Consider the following 20,533-nt stretch of genomic DNA (forward strand, 5'->3'; position numbering starts at 1 on the left):
GATTTGGGTCATCCTCAACTGCTGTCGCAGGCCACAAGCAGGGAGCTAGATGGGAAGCAGGGCTGCTGGGATTAGAACCAGCACCCATATAGGATCCCAGCGCATCCAAGGCAAGGACTTTAACCACTATGCTATTGCCCCAGGCCCACATTTTTACATAATTTTTAAAACTTTATCAGCACAATAGATCCATGATATTTGGTTGAATATAACTGGATGTGCTTTCTCTCTGAATGTCCTGATACAATGAGCAGTGGCTGACAACAAATACCGCCCTGCTAGTCTATCATAAACTCCAGCGCAAAGCAAATATGTACACACACTATATCAATTAGACCCACTCTTAATCCTCTGGTATTTCAATTCTGTAAAGATTTAAATATGAAGTAGGCAGATCTCCTTACAGGACTCCTGGATGGCTGTACACTAAGAGTTTCAAAAACAATCATGAGCATGTGGAGTATTTTTCCTTTTCTGATGAGGAGATAAGTTCTCCCACATCACAGCTGTTTCTTAGGTCACTGAGCTGAACAGTTCACTATGAGTGGGTAGTGCCGTCCCCCCAAATTTTTGATCTTAAGGCTACAGCATTTTTAATACTGGAAGTCCAAGCTCTAGCAAGCATGATTACATTATAGAATAACTGTCCAAGTTTAGGAATCTGAACATATTGCAAGAGCATTTCCACTTGCAGGTATCCTTGAGAAAGAAAAAAGAGAGAGAGAAAGAGAGAGAGAGAGAGGAGGGAAAAGGAGAAAAAAAGAGAGGCTCCTACAGGCCAGTGCCAGGGAAGCCAGGATAATCAGAAAAGGAGAGGAGCTCCCAGAACAAAGGTGACACACAAATCCCATTATTCTCCTTAATATATTCTCTCAATGCTTTTGATGTCAAAGCTGAAGAAATGACATGTTCCACAGCTAAGCCTCCAAGTTAAATATGTAACACACATGTTGGGTTAGAGCCACTGACATCAGGATAGCCCTGGAATTTACGGGTTTTCTTTAATCATTAGAGAATTACCCTAACAGTATCAGGCTTGATCACTCTATGTGATGGCCACATGCTTCTAAAATGGATTGTTGCCCAACCCTGGATTTGCAACCTCAGAGCTCTCCTGGATGTCACGGTTGACTTGGCAGGTGCTTTTCAGTGGTTCTGAAGCAGAACAAAGCAACAGCATAGCAGGATGGGACAGAGGTGTGGGACTAATCATTGGATTGGGCATCTTCATCTGAAAACTAGTGTCGAAGTTCTTTTCATTGTCTCTGAATTCACATAAATTGGGTAAGAGCATTTTTAAGAGTTGGTGGATGCTGAGAGTGAAAGATGAGTTGCTTTTGGCAGCCAAGTTTTAAAATCCCAGCCTTTTTCTTTTTCTTTTTGTTTTTCATGAAAGAGTTAATGATGAACACACAGGGATTTAAAAAAATCCACCAAAATCAACTTCTCTTTATCTCCATGTTTTTTCAACTGTTGAAAATATTCTCATATTATTTCTTAGGTGAACTTGTACCCATTGCCTCTATAAGCAGGATTTGCACATTTGATGGAAATCACCTGCCTGCTGTAATCAGTATTCTTTTTGTTTATTTGTTTGTTTTAAAGATTTATTCTGTTTTCCTTTGTAAGGCAGAATTAGGTAGAGAGAAGAAGAGGCAGAGATCTTTCATCCAATAGTTCACTCCCCAAATGGCTGCAGTAGATGGAGTTAAACAAATCTGAAGCCAGTGGCCAGGAAAGTTTCCTGGGTGCCCCACGTGGGTGCAGGGGTCCAAGAATTTGGGCCATGATTTGCTTCTCTCTCAGACTGTAAACAGAAATGGATAGAAGTAGAGCAGCCAGGCCACCAACCTGCACTCACATGGGATGCTGGTGCCACAACTTGAGGTTTAGCTCACCATACACAGCAATGACCATTGCAATCAGTACTTTTACGTCACCCAAACATTTGTGCATCCGATGCATCTGTGAAGGTTTGAATGTTAAAGAGACAAAATCCATCCTCTGAGGAGCATTTTGTTTGTTTGTTTACCTGTGTTTTGAGGATTTGTTCAGACAGTTACATGAGTTTGGGGAAGATGAGCCACACTGTACCAGTAACAACAGAGAAATTCTCACTTTAACTGGACTAAACAGCTAATTCAGATATGGCAGAGGGTGAACATTTTTAAAACACCACATATTTACTAGTCAAAGAAGAAGAAATAGGTATACTACCATGGCATTTGCAATGTGTATGAATGCCTTGTCTATTCATTATGGTTTGAATTCTGGGAAAAGGGAATTTGTGAAAATGGGGAGGATTATTCAATGTGAAACGTGTTTCACAATAAGAAATTGACCTACATGCCCCCTTCTGGTTTCATTATGATGCAAATTATTTGATTCTAAAACTCCATTCATGTACTTTTTCTTCCCTAGCCGCTTCTGAAAGATACAAAAAGAATTGGGCTAAATCCAGTCATTAATAATATCTGAGCCAGTACCTGAACCCAAATGGACCATACCCATGTTACATATATATGTAGACTCACACCAGGAACACTCAAATATGAATGAAAATAGTAGTAAAGGTGATCTCATTAAATATGTGTACATTTATAGAGATGCATAAATATGTTATATATGTATATATGTTTGCATATATATGATTATTAGGGCATCTGGGCCCAAAGTTCTTCTCTGGTCATGTTTTTTTTTAAAGATTTATTTATTTTTATTACAAAATCAGATATACAGGGAGGAGGAGAGACAGAGAGGAAGATCTTTTGTCTGATAATTCATTCCCCAAGTGACCGCAACCGCCATTGCTGCACCAATCCGAACCCAGGTACCAGGAACTTCATTCCAGGTCTCCCACGTGGGTGCAGGGTCCCAAAGCATTGGGCCATACTTGACTGCTTTCCCAGGCCACAAGTAGGGAGCTGGATGGGAAGTGGAGCTGCCGGGACTAGAACCGGCGCCCACATGGGATCCTGGTGCGTTCAAGGCGAGGACTTTAGCCAATAGACCACGGCGCCAGGCCCCTCTGGTCATGTTTTGAAGGGAAGAATCCTTGGTGGCAGCCTAATGACCCACACCCCTCTTGTACAGTGTGGATTTGAGGAGACCAGGAACTAGGTCAGTGTTTTCCTCACTTTGCCTAATCCAGAATACCACCCGAACTGCCATATTTGATTAGACTCTGATGATGGGAATGATAAACACTGCTCTGCACCATCAGATTCATTGCAAGCAGTGATGTCCACTCACTCTCCGAGCGTTTCCTCCTCCACCATTCACACATCAGCTCCTTGGGATGTGATCACAGCTTCTCCTTACTTTCTAGGCCTTCTACAACTATCACGTCTTGGAATTACTCCAGATGCTGGTGACAGGAGGGATAAGCTCCCAGCTGGAACAACATCTGGATAAGGAGAAATTCTGTGACATGACTGACAGCTGCAGTACTTTCTCCTCTGGAAGATTGCGGTGTAGGCTGGGGCTTCTGCCCTTAGACCAAAACATTCTGTCATCTGTTAAAGTGAGTATGCTCTTATCACAATGAAGTTTCCCATCTCCTCACTTCTCTTGAGTTTCTGAAGGTGATCCAACCTCTCTGAAGTGTTAGATAGCTTCTAACACAAAAGTAATCAGTAATACATAGGCTGTTTTACAATTCACTCTATTTCATAGAGTCCTACAATCAACACCCTTCACATTTGTAACAATCCTAAGGGGCAAATAAAGCAGCCACTATTATCCCCACCTTCTAGCTAAGTAAGTCAGAAGCCTCAGGAATTCTAAATGACATGGCTTGAATGAGGTCTCTGAAGTTCATTTTTGGAAACTTAATTCCCAAACTCATAATATTGAAGGGTAGGATCTTCCAGGGGTCATGGAGGACTCTGTTCTGTGGACCCGATCAACGCTGTAATCTTCAAAGTGGATTAGTTATCACTGGAGTGAATTCCAAAATTAATGAATGACTTTGGCCCCTTTCTCTTTCTCTCCACTGTTCTTTATTTCTATCCTCCCACCCCTACCATACACCCTGCCATGCTTTCTTGCCCTTCTGCCATCCTTTATTGGATGATACAAGATTCCTGAACCTGGAGGACATGCCATCATTCAGAACTCTGAGACATAAATCTCTGTTATGTATATAGGGCTGAATCTCATATATTCAACAGCATAAGACATCCAATGACTTTGTGCCCCCACCAGGAAGTTTATTACAATTTCAATGCTAATATTTACTAAATCTTTTCCTTGTGCCAATATAGTTTTTCTCACATCGTCTGAGGATTTAAAGGGCAGGCAGTATTACTGATTGCTTTAAAAAAGTAAGAATCTGAAACCCAGAGAAGCAGGAACTCGCTTAAAGCTAAATTGTCAACCAATGCCTGAGCAGGGGTCCATTTGCTGATATCTGACCCGGAGTCTGATCCAAGCTGTTCCTTGTTGAGAATAAGTTTTTACAAGGAAATAAACTCTGTTACTCTGTAGTATATCACCTGGAGAGCTTAACAAGGAGCCCACTCTTGCAAGCCTCTGTTCCCAGTGTACATCTCAACATATGCTACCAATACAAATGGCAAATCCTTTGTTATATGCATATGTGCATGGACAAAGAGTCTCCAACAAGTCCCTTGGAATCATCCAGTCTTTTTCTATCTCTGGTCCTGTGTTCCTTAGTGACAGCTGACTTGTGAGTGAACCTATGCCCTGGAAACTACTGCCGACAACTTCCTACTGTATTAGAGGTTATAGGAGATTAGACCAGACTCCTCCTCTTTATACCCACATGATTCCCATCCTCACTTTTCTATTTATCTCAGGAAGACCGGAACTGAGCAAATACTGTCTTTTCATTTGACTGGATTCATTAACTTCTGCTTTTGAACCTGTTATCTGTTCTCAGTGGTTTGGTTGGACAAAACCTGAGCAAGGACATGTAAGAGTGGAATAACATGACTCTTTGAGAATGCTTACCAACTCAAGTTATCATGTACCCCAAAAATTAGTTGTCAAGCCTTTTTTATGTGTTAATTTTTAGTAGTTACCAAAACAACCACACGTCACACCACATGTGCTTGGAATTCTTGCAAGAACCAGAATAATGAGCCTAACCACTGAGGTTAAGTTTCAAACCTAATAATAAACTTAACTACATTCCCAATTAATATGATCATCATAAAGTTTTACAAGATACGGTTTTGCTGTCTCCCAAACTTCTCGCAAATGCCAATGGCATGCTAGTAGATGCTTGTTATTACCGAGCCTTAAGTATCCAGCAGATATTTGTTTTTATCTTCTTTCTTTAGCCAAGAGAAACCTTTGGACAACTGTTCTGTGGCACATTGGATAATCTTGGAATCCTGTGTGTTGGTTTATACCGCATGATAGAAGATGAGGAGCGTAATCCGGAGAACAAAAGGGGAGTATGCTAGTTTGGAAAATGTGTGTCAAGTTGCCAAATGTAGCAGCCAGGGTTAATTTCCTTCAAGGCCTGAGGCCCACAGTTGCAAGAAAGGCAAATTTAATAATAATGGCACAGGCTACAAACATCAAGAACTGCAATGCAAAACACAGTAGAGTCCCTGTTCCCAGTGAAAACAGAAAAAAGAGAAGAAAATCTTAAGTCAGAATTCTTTTGCAATTACTTTAATCAGTGTCCATGCAAATTTCTAAACCTGAAAAGCCATTGTCAGCATTGTAAAGACTCCCTTGTATTCTTCTGGGCTTGTTGGACTTGGCTGGATCATAGGATGCTTTTTATCTAGCAACTGCGCTGGCACATATGATTCATGGTAGTGGTGTGTTCATTTTTTTTTCTTTAAGATCAATGTGATAACAATGTGAAATGAAGAGTAAATGATGAAAGGGGTGGGACGAGAAGGAAAGAAGCATTTCAAACGAGCATTATCAAGCATGTTCTCATTAAGATTCTCATGGTGGAGATAGCATCTAGAAGGCTAAGAAGAGTAAGTTAAAGTTAATGGAATAGAAATGGAGCAGTGGAACCTGTTGCCGGAGAAAGGAGAGGGAAGCCAAATTACTCAGTGAAATGGTCTTGAATAGGAAAGAAAAAACATGTTTCTGTTCATAAGAGAGAAAAGGAAGCAAAGCAAAGATGTTAAAGCAGCTATGGCTCTGTGTAAGGAACATGCTAGTGAGAGTTTTTATTTAGCAGCAGGATTTCTCAGCCAATGCTCAGAGAGAAGAGGGAAGAAACATTACAGAGAATTGAGAAAAAAACATAGAGGCTTAGACTGAGTGCTGAAAGGGGCAGAAGAGGAGGCTTATTGGGGATTTGAGAAGTAACGTTAGACCATAAAGTGAAGGGAGAGGATTGGAAATCCTGATGAAATGAAAGGGTAGTTGAACTCTTGAGTGTGGCAATAACTCAGGAAGGATGATGGGAAACTGTGGTCAGAGTGATTGATTGAAGCTTAAGATTGTTGAGATGATACAGTGCCAGTAAATTGTGACACCCAGAATGTGGGCAGGAAACTGGTTTAGAGAAAAAGATCATTGCATGCTAGATGATATAGAGATGGGTCCAGATGGTGGGCTTAGAAACCACAGAGACACTACAGGTGCATAAGATGACAGTGGCATTAGAGTTTGAAAGAATATTCATTCTGAGTTCAAAGACCTCAATAAACCTGTATGAGTATGGATGACACTGATGAATCTGGAGAGAGTGTTGAGGCTCTACAGAACTCATGAAGACAGTCAGTGGGAGGCTGGAAGAGAAGTGATGTTTTGAAAGCAGCACTGGGAAGCAGGAATGACATCCACATCCACCACTCATTCTTTCATTCTCTTTCTACCTGCCACCTTCCCTCCCGCTCTAAAGTTTCTCCTCCATCCACAACAGCTCTAGGAGGTCTATAGAACACAATCCTAGGAAAATGTTCAGCTTAAAAAAGGGTACTTCAACAGGTTCATGGAAAATGTAATTTAAACAAATAGATCCCTTTTGGCTCAAAAAATCAGAAATCTATAGGCAGCTTTTTCTCTGAATACCCATCTCCCATGAGTTTAGGAAGATCCCTGACACCTGAGAAGACTTCAGGAACCCAAGTGCCATTTCCATGTTTTAGGGAGTATATGCTTTCTGAGAGTTTTGCTTAGGACAGAATAGGGTTCTAGAGGATGGAGTGGAAGAGACCTAGTGGCTGGATTATTCCATGAAGAAAGAAGGATCCCTAATGTGATCTTGTAGATGGGAGGGGAGAAACACAGGCTGCAGGTCCTGCAAGATGAGCCTGAAAGGCTGTTCTGACACGAATATTGAGCTTTTGATTAATGTATCTCACATGAATGAAGAATGTGCTTTATACCTGGTTAGTAGTTAAGGCAACTTGCTTCCCTACAGTCTTCCAATGCAGGTCTAGTCTCTGAGTGTTCTTGACATTCATTTTTCACAACTCTTATTAGTCAGGCTGTTATTCTATGTGAAATCTGGCAGCTTATGCATTATGTTATCATGCACTTAAACCAAGAACAGAATATAGAGGATACATGTGATATTCCAGTTAGACAAAGTATCACTAAGTGCCCAGCAGTGTGCCAGTTAAATTCATGAGTGTGTTTTAAAAGCAAGTACCATAGATTAACTTCTCCCACCAATTATGGGGAAAGTCATGACTAAGGCCAAAAGTGTCTGGATTCAGAGACAGAGTTGAAAGCCAGCCTCCTAATCCCAATTCCAGGGACTCTCCTATCCCAGGGTGCCATAGAGATTTACTATTTATCAAGAATCAATGAAGCAAGGCAACACACACACACACACACACACACACACACACACACACACACACATCTTTCAGCCCAGCAAAATGGCCTCTTGGCCTCTTGGGTTGGCCACAGAACCAGGAGCCACCCAACCCTGCAGCTTCAGAAGCTAACAATTCTCTGGCTTTTCTTACAGGTTTGTGATTACCCGGCCAGCCAACGAATTTAAGCTGCTCCCCTCGGATCTTGTATTTTGTGCTATCCCTTTTGGCATGGCCTTTTATGAAAGGGAGGAGGTGTCTTTGTCCTGTCAATATGAAATTATAGATACAATGCCAGTGCTACCAGAGTTGAACACAGAGTTGAGTTTTGCCCCCACAATAAGCTCTGAGAAGAGGAGCACAGCACCACCATCCTACGCACCAGGGAACAGTTTGGATCCCAGAACTTGCTTCTATTCGACCTCTCAGCAAGCAAGCCCAACTCAAACCAGTAGGCTATCACCAACACAGTCAAAATTAGGAGGCCTCACACAAACTGCTGACAAGGGCCAGAGGCAGGAAACCCTGGAAGACAATGTTTACGAAGTACAACTAGATCCACTGATGCTCTCTTAGTGCTCTAACCTGCTGCGTAGATCCCAGGCATCGCCACCACACGTGTCTTTGAAAGGAGACCATAAGAATGCTGCCGAGCTCATGCCTTTCAGTTTGTGGTTCTGATCTTCCCCAATTGGGTCTGATGTGATAAATAAAGAAATTTATTATGCAATGCCCCCAAAGGAAAGTGCCTCACTCAGTGCCTCCTTGAACAGAAAGTATGGTACCTGGAGCAGCTTTTACAGTAGTGTGTGCAGCACCAGCTCAGCTCCTCAGATCCAAGGAAGGTAAGTTATCAGGTTAAACATGAGAAGGCCTTGCACACAGGGTCAAACTCTGTCCGAAAAACACTCGAGAATCTTACACTATCTATCCCAGAATAGGCAAATAATAGACAAGTACGTATTCACCACCAGCAATGACTCCTACCCAACCCCCAACTCCCATGCCATGTTTTTTCTTAATCTACCTCTTTCTGTAGGATGCAAGAAAAGCCATATGGGGAAATGTTGGTGGGAACTGGTAATGTAGCTATCAACACGAGCCACCTTTAGGCCCAGCATCCAATAGGTGTTTAACAAGGAATAGCTGAGTCTTGTGGGACACGGATGCCAAAGTGAAATCAACTCAAGTACAAGAGGCTACCTTCCAACTTGTCTGCTTCAGGAGTTGAGATGTCAGTGGGAAAAAAGGTGGGAAAAATGTCCCCATCTCCACAATCCAAAATTAATCCACTCCATCGCTCTGTACACCCTATCTTCAGGTCAGGCACTTAACCTCAGCATTACTGGATTAACACACTAAAAGTTCAATGCATTAAAGAAGTTCTTACTCCAAGCTGGTTTTTTTTATAATGATAAGCCTCTCATAGGTGAAGCCATATTCCATTAGAGGACACCACTTCAAAAGTTTATTGTACATTTATTGTCGTAAAACTATGCATGCATTCCAAAAATTTTTGCAGAGAAATAAACATATCTTTCAATTTTGTTTCCAGTGAGGTTTTTGCTTGTTTGTTTGTTCTATCTTCTTTTGCTTTGAAGCTCCCTGAAATATGTGCTAGGTAAAAAGGGGGATGAAAGAAAATAATAAACTATTTTTCATAAATCATTTTATTTAACATCTTTATAGCTTCTACATTTTGACAACATCTTTGTTGACTTGATATTATGTCTGTTTTACAGAGGAAGAAACTGTGTCACCAACAGTGTTGCCAAATAAAGTACCCTCAGTTAAATTTATTTTGAGACAATGCATACATTTCTAGTTTAAAAATGTACAAATCATTGCACCAAACTAGTAGCACACAGATTTGAACTGCTTTGTTTTACTATAGCAATTTTATACATTTTATGTCTAAACATACAAATAAAATAAAGAAAAAAGCCCCCAAATGAAATAACAGCTAGATTTAATTATTAACAATCACTTCAGAAAATATAATAGTTTTATTTATTTTTTTACATTTTATTATTATTATTGTTGTTAATTTATGATATAGTTCCATAGACTCCTGGTATTTCCCTTATCCCAGCCCCCATTTCCTCCCTCCCCACTGAATAGTGCCTCTGTATCATTACTAAAATGTAGTTCTTCATACACAGTCATATGTCCATCATTGTGGGCATGGACAATGGCAGAGACTCCAGAATCCTATTGTCAAGATATAGTAAACAGTTTCATTAGGAGTCCATCTTTATCTAGAAGTAGAAATGCATACTGCATCATATCCTCAAATCTGGATGTCAGCCTCCATTTCATAGCTACTGTACATCCCCTCAAATGAAAAGTCATAATAAATCAACAATAGAAAGAAAATAGAAATTTACATAGCCATGAAGTTAAATAATATGTCACTAGATATGACAGTCTCCTTTACACAGCTACTATGCATCCCCTTAAATGAAGAGCCACAAACAAAACATCAGAGAGAAAAAAGAAATTGACAACACCAAGAACTTAAATAACATGCTACTAAATGACTAAGCTGAAGAAATGAAAATCAAGAACCTTCTTGCAGAAAATGATGCTACTCTATGATCTATGAGTCATTGAATGATTTAATCAGAAGAAAGTGTTTTGAAGAGATTAAACTAACTGAAAACATCAAATCTCATAGGATATAGTTTCCGCTGATTTTTGTTTGTGAAATGGGTCTCTTCTACACAACAAATAGATGAGTTTTTTAATCCAGTCTACTAATCTATGACGTTTGATTGAACTTAAGCCATTTACATTCAGAATTAATATGTATGGGTGGTACTTTGGCCCTGTCATTTTAGGAATGGGTTGTTCATTGATTTAGTCTTCTGTTCTGATTTTACTGTGATGTTCTTCCTATTTGCTTTTGTTTTTGTTTAGTGCTATTCCTCTTCTCTGTCAAGAGAACAACTTGAAGTATCATTTGTAGGGCAGGTTTGGAAGAGGCAAATTCTTTTAACGTTTCTTTACTATGGAAGAATTTTATTTCATTTTTGAAGTGAAAAGAAAGCTTTGCTGGATATGCTATCCTAGGCTGACATTTTTTTTTCTTTTAGAATCTGGAGTATGTCACTCCATTCTCTTCTCACCTGTAGAATTTCCTGTGAGAGATCTCCCGTGAGTTTAAGTGGCATTCATTCCTTTATATGCCAACTAATTTTTTTTCACATGCACATTTAAGGATCTTTTCCTTATGTTCAATTGAACAGAGCTTGATGATCATGTGTCGTGGCGAAGATCGCTTTTGATCAAGCCTGTTGGGAGTTCTGTACCCTTGCTGGATGTTGTTCTCAATTCTTTCTCTAGATTAGGGAAATTTTCCTTTATTATTGCATTAAATATATTTGGAAAACCAGTTTCTCTTTCTGCATCTTCTGGGACTCCCATAACTCTTATGTTAGGCCTCTTCATAGTGTCTTTCAATTCTTGAATACTTTTTTGGCCTGATCCATCTCTGCTTCCAGCTTTTTGTTTGCTTTTCCCTGATGACAGAAAATATCTTCCAACTCTGAGATTCTTTTTTCTGCTTGCTTCATTCTACTTTGGAGACTCTCCATAGTACTTTTAATTTGCTCTACTGTGTTCTTAATTTCTGATATATCAGCCTTGATTTGCTTTACTGCTTCCTTAACTTCTTTGAACTCTTGTATGTGCTTCTCATTGTTGATCAGAAGCTTTACAATGCGTTTTATGAATTCTGTGTGCCTAGCTTTCTCGATGTCTTCCTCTATTAACTCTGAGGTTGGCAAAGGATTTTGCTCCTTTGCAGGGGAGTTTTCAATAATATTCATTGCTCTTGCTTCTTTTGCTCTTGGTCATTGTACCTCTGATTAGCAGAGTCTTCTTCTTGGGGTAGGTTTTAAGCTCTGTCACCCACAGGTCTACAAAGCAATTTTACTTACTGCAATTGGTACACAACTTTTTGCTTGCAGCCACTTGTGCCACAACCTCCAGTGAGCTCCAGGTCTGGGTTCTTATGTTAGAGTTCCAGCAAGAAATCCATAGCCCCAACTCCTGGCTCATAAATCCCCACCACCTGTGATATCGTGCTGAGGTTGCACCATTGTCTCTCCAACCTTTCTCCCACTTTTGGTTGGAGTAGGCCCCAGGATTAGAGAGACACCAGATATCCTATATATCTAGGTTGTTGGTGGTGCTAATCTTGCCAGAACCTGTTGAGTGTTAGATCTGTCTGCCACACAGACCTATTTTGACTTACGATGCCACAGTCAGTATTATTATATGTTGGACCAGTGCAATCCACGGAACTCAGTGAGTTCTCGTGAGCTCGGCACATGCACAGTTCTCTGTTGTCCCATGCAGTCCTAAAGCATTTGCCACAGTGCACAAAATGGCACCTGATACACCACTGCTAGAGTTCTTGATCTGCTGGCCATCAGATCTGAGGGCTACCCAGACCTGTCTTGGGTGGAACCTGTAGAATGCCATGCTGATGCAGTTCACTGAGTCAGAAATGAGTTCACTCCAAGCTAAGCATATGCTCAGTCCTTTCCCTTGCCTTTGCCTCCTTACTCAAAATGGCGCCCAGTCGGCTCTAGGGGGCTGACTGGGTTGTGAAATTTACCCTGTTCTTGCACTGACCGTCTGGGATCTGCTGCTCTGTCTCTTCTCCTGGTCAAATCAAACTGACCAGCAGGGCAGACAGTTCTTTGTCTGGCTCCCATTGAAAGTCTCTTCCCACCTGGTTGCTGGTGGAGTTCCGGCTGCTGGTGGAGTTTGGATCACTGTTAGCTGAATGCCACTGGAGTATCAGTCACTGCAACACCACACAATTGTGTCCACTGCTTTCCTGTGTGAGTCAGTCTCCAGGTACCCCTCTGCTGTTTCCTACTTCTTGGAATGTGTCCTCTCTGCTTCATCCTGATTTAATGTTTCTCTGTCCATTTAAACGTTTAAACTAATTTTCTAACAGGTGACTACATCAGGGAATCAGTTACTAGACAGGAGGATTCAGAAGGGGGTTATTGAGTACATGCCCAGGGTTCACCATCTGCTGGAATTTGGTCCCACTTCACAGCCACAGAGATAGTGGTAGAGTCCAGGATATGGGCCAACATAACCACATCCAATGGATCATGCAGCCAATAGAACAGGAACAACATATCTAATACAGGAGGTGCCATGAGTCACAATGAATTCTCCTCGTGGAAGTTTCCCATGCCCCCTTCAATCTGCCTGCTAAGATGCCCATACACACACTTTTTTCCCAACCACATCTTCTGAGTTCCTACCTCTCCTGAGTTGTCACCTCTGTTCAGCAGGAAGCAGCCAGATAAGACCAGTGGTGCCCTATTATACCAAAGAGGAGGGAATATTAGCCCAGAGGGCCCAGGGACAAGCGGAAAACCCACAGGTGGAGCCAAAGTTTCCCATCAAGAATAGCCAGCCCAGATTCATCTTAGTATGCCATCTACTGCTCCATCTAAGCCACCAAGGAGGCCCAAATCTGACACAAGCACTCCACAGTCATTCCAAAGGTCATACAATTCTGCCCATGGTTGGAGTTCTGAGTTCAGTGGTTCAATTGGGGGAATCCCAAAGAAACCTTGTCTGAAGTGATCCCAGACCTGACATATGTGTGCTTGCCAATATGGAGTATTGCTCACCCACATCCACTATGCATGCACTGGTGGTCACTCATACTAAGTGCAGCTCCCACTGGTATACATGAGGACTGAGTGTATAATGGTTTGGGTTGGGCTGGGCCACAGCATCCAATGGTTTGTGTGGAAGGTAGGCCTGGAGACAAAAACTGACCCAGCAATTGCACCCACCAGTGCATGCATAGGTGGATGTGTACTGTGTAGTGGGGTTGGTCAGGCTGAGTTAGGTTCCAACACGCTTTGAGGTGTACAAGAGCTGAATGGGATATAAGACAGGCTGGACTAGTCTGCTATTTACAATGGCATGTGCAAGAACCAGAGATGAGGATGGGTCGGGTGGGGGCTACTGGGGCTTGCCCCATCTAAGCTAGAGTGCTGCTAAGACGCATGAGGACCAAGTGTGATGGGCTGGGAAGGGCTAGACTACAAGCATACATTGGTTTGCATATGATTTAGGCTTTGGACTGGAACTCACTGGGTGACTGCAACCACCAGTGTATGTGTAGGCTGATGTGGGTGATGAACTGAGCTGCATCCTGCACTGGCTGGAACACACAGGAGTTGGGTTTTGATTCACCTCTGGTGAGGTTTCTTTGGGGATCCCCAAATAGATCACTGGTATTGGAACTCCAACCATGATGAAAATCATAGGACCTGTGATCTGCCCAATGCAGTTCATGTGTCAGAACTGGATCTCCTCAGTTGTTGAAGCCTGTGTAGCAGACAGCATGCATAGATGCACATGGGGAACATGAGAACCAGCACATTGAGGCCTGCAAAGGATATCTAGTACTTTGGAGAGTAGAAGAAATTTGAAAGCTCTCCCATTCAAGCTTAGACAGTGATTATCTGGGCTAGTGGAGACTCTAAGGTGGATTATGTCAGCTAATGGACCTTGGGAATATTTCCTCAGCTACAGAGAAATGAAATAAACAGCATCTCAGAATTATCAACACCACTTAAACTATAGGTTAGAAAATACTCCACATTGGGTACCCTAGGATGACATTGGTTGGCCATCCCCCATTCCTGGATACTGATGCAACTGGGCTGCTGTGAGCAGCACTGTTCCATTCTATCCCCAACTTCCCCAGATACAAGAAGGGAAAAGCAACCTGGAAACAGTTGTCTTATCCACTTTCCCCCATTCCTCAACCCTCTCCACCCAAATTGGTGGTACACATGGGTATATGTACTTGAATCGAAAATACTTGTAGGAATATGCATAAATGTAGAAAAATGAAAAAAGAAAAACTGTCCTACCTCAGTTTCTCTAGCATACTGGACAAAAGGCTGTGCATTGAAGCCTGTTCTAGCTTGCTCCTGGAGCCTCACCTGTGGAAAACAAAAATGAGTTATGCGCCATTTCACTCTGGCACATGGCCATACTTTAAAATATATTAACAGCGCCATGGTGGCTTTTCTAGGCCAGAATGTGCTTCTGCTCTGGGTCCTGTGTTTTTGGCACATTCAGCCTCTGGGTAAACCATGTGTTTTCTTCTCTTAAAAAACTAACCAATTTTTATTATTATATTGTAATGCAAAATGATTTTGAAGATACAATGAGTAATAAATAAAAACAAATAATGTAGCAAAATGGGTGGAATTGTAGGGCATTATGAAGTCATCTAGACACAGAAAGACAAAACCACAGTGTGTCACATCTGTGCAGCTGAACACACAACAGGGATAACTAGGGGCAGGGAAGGAGAGGGCAGAGGGAGAATGAAGCAATAAAGGAAACCACCCACATTGGCTAGAAAGGAGGACCAAGCTCCTGGTGTTACACAGCATATTGGGGGTGATCACAGGTCACAGTGGCCTATTAGATATTTCTGTGCAAACAGAAGACAGGAGCTCATAGGCTGCAGACTTTAAGTCAGTACAAAGAGGGAAAATGTTAAACACCCTGACTTTCTCTGCACATATTGATTTCAGCTTTAGCATGTCATACTGCATCTCATCCATATCTGTAATTATTTTAATCAAATATTATTTAATATTGAAAAATGAAATGCTTACTAATCTGATGTGATCATCACTCACTGAACACAAGCGCTGACTCTTCACTTTGTATACCATAACTATGTCCAATTGCAATAGTTTTAAGAAATTGTTATTCTAAAAGTTTGATCAGGGCCCGGCGCGGTGGTGCAAGTGGCTAAAGGTCCTCGCCTTGCACGCCCGGGATCCCATATGGGCGCCGGTTCTATCCCGGCAGCCCCGCTTCCCTTCCAGCTCCCTGCCTGTGGCCTGGGAAAGCAGTCGAGGACGGCCCAAAGCTTTGGGACCCTGCACCCGCGTGGGAGACCCGGAAGAGGCTCCTGGCTTCGGATCGGCATAGTATCGGCTAGTTGCGCTCACTTGGGGAGTGAATCATCGGACGGAAGATCTTCCTCTCTGTCTCTCCTCTCTGTATATCCGCCTTTCCAATGAAAAAATAATAAAAATAAATCTTTAAAAAAAAAAAGTTTGATCAAAGTTCTTGCACGTGAGTTACAGGTAAAGGTAAATGAAATACTGATGAAAAAGTGTGAATTTGTATTAGCAATGAGGACATCACTTACCCGGTTTATGTGTCAAGGTAGAATGCCTGAGTTTGATTTCCAAATACAGTGTAGGAAGCTAAGGTAGGAGCGGTGCCACCCAGAGTACACAGAGTACTGATTGTACACTGTGTGCCAGCGGCTGGGCAACTGCACAGCGGGCAGAGGCTGTGAAAGTGCCAGATGACAGGTGGATTGCACATGGAACCAAAATTTGTAGGCTTTAAATTGAAAAGCTCAATACCTGCCTGAGGCTGGGGAAGTCAAATGCTGAGGAGAGTGAAAGTACAAGGTGACAGCAGGTGACAAACACTGTAGTTGGCTGGCCACCTGATGACCTTGAATCCCACAGAGCAACAGACAAATACAGTGTTTCCAGAAACCCCCAAAAGCCCTTCAGAGGCTAAAATCTCAAAACAACATGAAAGCACAAAGGAATGGGGAGGAGTACCAGAAAAACTAAGTATTCAGATGAAAGAGCCAGGACTCTTCCCAAAAATGGCCAAAAAACAATTTCAATCAAAGAGTTGTAACACAAAGACATCAATGTGCTAACAGATAAGAACTACAAAAAAAAAAAGGAAGAAAGAGAAGAAGAGAAAGAAAGAAAGAAAAAAGAAAAGAGAAAGAAAGAAAGAAACTTCAAACTCTTCAGAGAAAATGAGAAGTGTTAAGAAGAGCTCAGAGAATTGAAAAATAACATTATCACAAAAATTAAGTAGGTCTAACATAAAATTTCACAACTGAAAAACACAATAGCAAGCCTAACAACAGCATGAACAATATAGAGGAAAGAATATCACATGTAGAAGATAACCAAAATAAGAACACACAACTAATAGAGTATCTGGGGAAAAAATCTGATCAAAACCAAAAAATGTATCAAGAAATAAAAATACTACCTGTCACCTTACACAAAAATGAGCTCTAAATGAGTCAAGAACATACGTTTTCACTCAGAAACCAGCAAGATATCAGAGGAATACATAAGACACACTTCTTAGAAAAGTCTCCAAAAGCATAGGCAGTGAACGTTAAAATAAACAAATGGGATTACATCAGTAGGAAGCTTATGTACAGCAAAGCAAATGAAAAATAAAGTGAAGAAAAACCAGCAGAATGTGAGAAAATCTTTGCACATTACACAACTGTGAGGGGACTAATATCCAGGATTTTAAGAGCTTCAGAAATTCAGTGACAACAAAACAAACAACCCTGTGAAGAACTTAGTGAAGGAAATGAACAGACATTTTTCAAAACAACAAACTCAAGTAACAATTAGACATATGAAAAAATGCTCAGGATATCAGGGAAATACAAATAAAGACTACACTCAGATTCAAGCAGTTCCAGTGAGATTGACCATCGCTCTGAACTCGACTAACAACACTTGCTGGCATGGATGTGGGAAGAATGTCACCCTATTCCATTGTTGATGGGAGTGCAGGCTAGTACAACGACTGTGGAAGTCAGGATGGAGAGTGCTAAGAGAATCGAATATTGATCTACCATATGACTTATCCTTTCCTACTTGTGGGAATATATCCAAAGGAAATTAAATCTGCATGAGAAAATGACCTGTAATCCTATTTTTACAGCAGCACAATTTGCAATACTGATGAAATGGAAACAACCCGGATGGCCACGGAAAGAGGAAAGTATATAGAAAATATGGCATATCTACTCTGTGGGGAAAAAGGATATCCTGCCATTTGCAACAAAATGGGCTCAACTAGAGTTTGTTAAGCTCAGCAAAATAAGCCAGTTCAATTCTAAATCAACCTTCATACAAAATGCAAGATAAATACATTTTAGATAAACATGTATATACATATATTCACTTTTAGGAACTCTTTAATGGAGATTGTCATATTGACAGGTGAAGATACATTATAGTATGCCTCTCTACTGAAAAAAAGATGAACTCCCAATGAAATTGTGACATATGTCTTGACAACAGCATGCTTCAGTTTCTACCAGTGTCTGTACCTACAATGTCAGGATACACTTAAATAGCACAATGATGGACTTGCTACTGCTGTTGAAGACTACAGTATTTAAATAATATAGGAGAAATGAACATGTGGGGAAGGGAATGGGAAGCAGTTTATGGAACTGATGCATGAAAAATAAAATATTACAAATAAATTATATAAACCTTGTGTTTGCTTGTGCTTTATTAGTATGACAAACTGGGTGCCATGTTGCCAAATGACTCATCTGATATCCTGCAGCTCTTTGAGGAAAATTCAACAGCCAATCATCTAACTCACAGTCCTCTGCTTTTCCCTTTGTTCTTGCTAGTAGCCAAAGCTGAGCCCTTAACTCCCTGGATTCTTCTGCCAATGGATCTGTGACAACAGTGTTGTAAAGTGTCAAGACTAGAATACGAAGCCCGGCCCAATGGCCTAGTGCCTAAATCCTCACCTTTGCATGTGCCAAGATCCCAGATGAGTGCCAGTTCTTGTTCTGGCTTCTCCACTTCCCAGCCAGGTCTCTCTGCTTGTGGCTTGGGAAAGCAGTAGAGGATGGCCTAAAGCTTTGAGACCATGCACCCACGTGGGTGATCCGGAACTTGCAGAGTGAGGCAGTGCATAACCGATCTGATCCTTCCATGTCTCTCCTTCTCTCTGTAAATCTTTCAAAGAAAAAAATGCATCATTAAAGAGGAAAAAATAGACTCTGGACTTTGAATCAAACAAGCTATCTTTCTCACTCCAAGTTACCGTGTAAACTTTGCCCAGGATATAAGATGCTGCTTTTAAGAATCACATTCTGAACATTTAAGAAAGATCTAGTACTATAGTAAAGAGCACATTTAAAACAATCAGTGGGGTTAGAAAAGATATTAGATAATCTTAGGAATGGGATGACAAAAAAATTCTGTAAGCCATGTTGTTGCTCATAGCTCTCAAATGTGTATGCACTCATTATCACTTTAGAGAGGGGCTTAACAGGGAATATTTTTCATGCAGTTTCATAATCATTTGAAGCTTAATGTTTTTAGTGAATTCAAGCTGGTCTTGTGATATCCACACAGAATAGCACTAAGATTCTAGTCTTAGGGGAGACTTTGTAGTCATTATCAGTATCTGAGGATTTTACCGCTAAGCTATTCCTTGATAGGGATGTATTTTACTATTTCCAGTGTAGCAGAATAATAACTGCTACATATAGAATTTGTTATTATATATAAAATTGTAACTGTCTGCAGGGAGTGTAAATATTGTGTCAAATTCAAGAAAGTTGAACCAAACCAAAGGAGAGAAGAAGGAAGTATTATATTCCTAGAACTGTAAATTATATTGACTGTTATAATTGTAAATTATCTTTAAAAATTTAAAAATACTAGTTAATCATCAAAATAAGAAAAATAACTCTAGAACACTTCTTTTTTTAAAAATTTATTTTTTTATTTTTTCATTGGAAAGGCGGATATACAGAGAGGAGAGACAGAGAGGAAGATCTTCCCTCCGATGATTCACTCCCCAAGTGAGCGCAACGGGCCGATACTATGCTGATCCAAAGCCAGGAGCCTCTTCCGGGTCTCCCACGCGGGTGCAGGGTCCCAAAGCTTTGGTCTGTCCTTGACTGCTTTCCCAGGCCACAAGCAGGGAGCTGGAAGGGAAGCGGGGCTGCCAGGATTAGAACCGGCGCCCATATGGGATCCCAGGCGTGCAAGGCGAGGACCTTTAACCACTTGCGCCACTGCGCCGGGTCCTAGAACACTTCTTAAGCTTTAGATTACTAAAGCTAATGTTCAATTGTTTTTAGAATAAATATTTATTTAAAAGACTATTTATTTTTTGGACTACAAAGAGTTTGCATTTTATTGCATCATTGTTCATGAGAAGATTATTAAAATCATTCCATTGTGTTCATAAATATGGGAAATGATCATAGGCCCATTATTTCCATGAAAACTTGATAAATGCTTTAGAAAGGATACTCAGATGAGTTTAGTTCAGTTTCAACCACTTGCCAATGTTATCATTAACTTCAAAATATAACGCTTCTGGAGCCTGGTGCCGAGGCCTGGCAGCTAAAGTCCTCGCCTTGAACGTGCTGGATTCCATATGGGTGCCGGTTCTAATCCAGGAAGCTCCACTTCCCATCCAGCTCCCTGCTTGTGACCAGGACAGCCCAAAGCGTTGGGACTCTGCACCCATGTGGGAGACCCGGAAGAGGTTCCTGGTTCCCGGCTTCGGATGGGCACATCACCGGTTGTTGTGGTCACTTGGAGAGTGAATCATCGGACAGAAGTTCTTCCTCTCTATCTCTCCTCCTCTCTATGTATCAGACTTTGTAATAAAAATAAATAAATCTTTAAAAAAATATATAATGCTTTGAACATGCCAGAATTCTGCATTCCAATAATGAATTAATTCAAATAATTTTATTTTTAGCTGACACTTAAAGTTTATATAATTAAAAATTGTTCACTAAAAATTCACTGAGTGTTCCAATTTTTTCAAACCTCTTTGAGGACTGGTGTTGCAGTAGTCCTCCCATAGTGCAGATCTTACACTTGAGTCTGGAGTTATAGCTGCTCCACTTC

The 20,533-nt window shown here is 41.0% G+C and overlaps 1 protein-coding gene across 1 annotated transcript in view; it reads left to right on the top strand.

Annotated features, from left to right (window-relative positions):
- Window positions 1-8,342, top strand: part of LOC121148643 (potassium channel subfamily U member 1-like) — a 35,283-nt gene extending 26,941 nt beyond the window's left edge. Inside the window, 3 exon segments of the mRNA XM_040968844.1 lie at window positions 3,329-3,523; window positions 5,307-5,431; window positions 7,922-8,342. Coding sequence (XP_040824778.1) covers window positions 3,329-3,523; window positions 5,307-5,431; window positions 7,922-8,342 — 741 coding nt within the window.
- Window positions 8,343-20,533: the final 12,191 nt, after the last annotated feature.

The sequence above is a fragment of the Ochotona curzoniae genome, unplaced genomic scaffold (assembly GCF_017591425.1).
Source record: "Ochotona curzoniae isolate NIBS_2020 unplaced genomic scaffold, NIBS_Ocur_1.0 contig_1697, whole genome shotgun sequence".
In the NCBI taxonomy this organism is placed as follows: Eukaryota; Metazoa; Chordata; class Mammalia; order Lagomorpha; family Ochotonidae; genus Ochotona; species Ochotona curzoniae.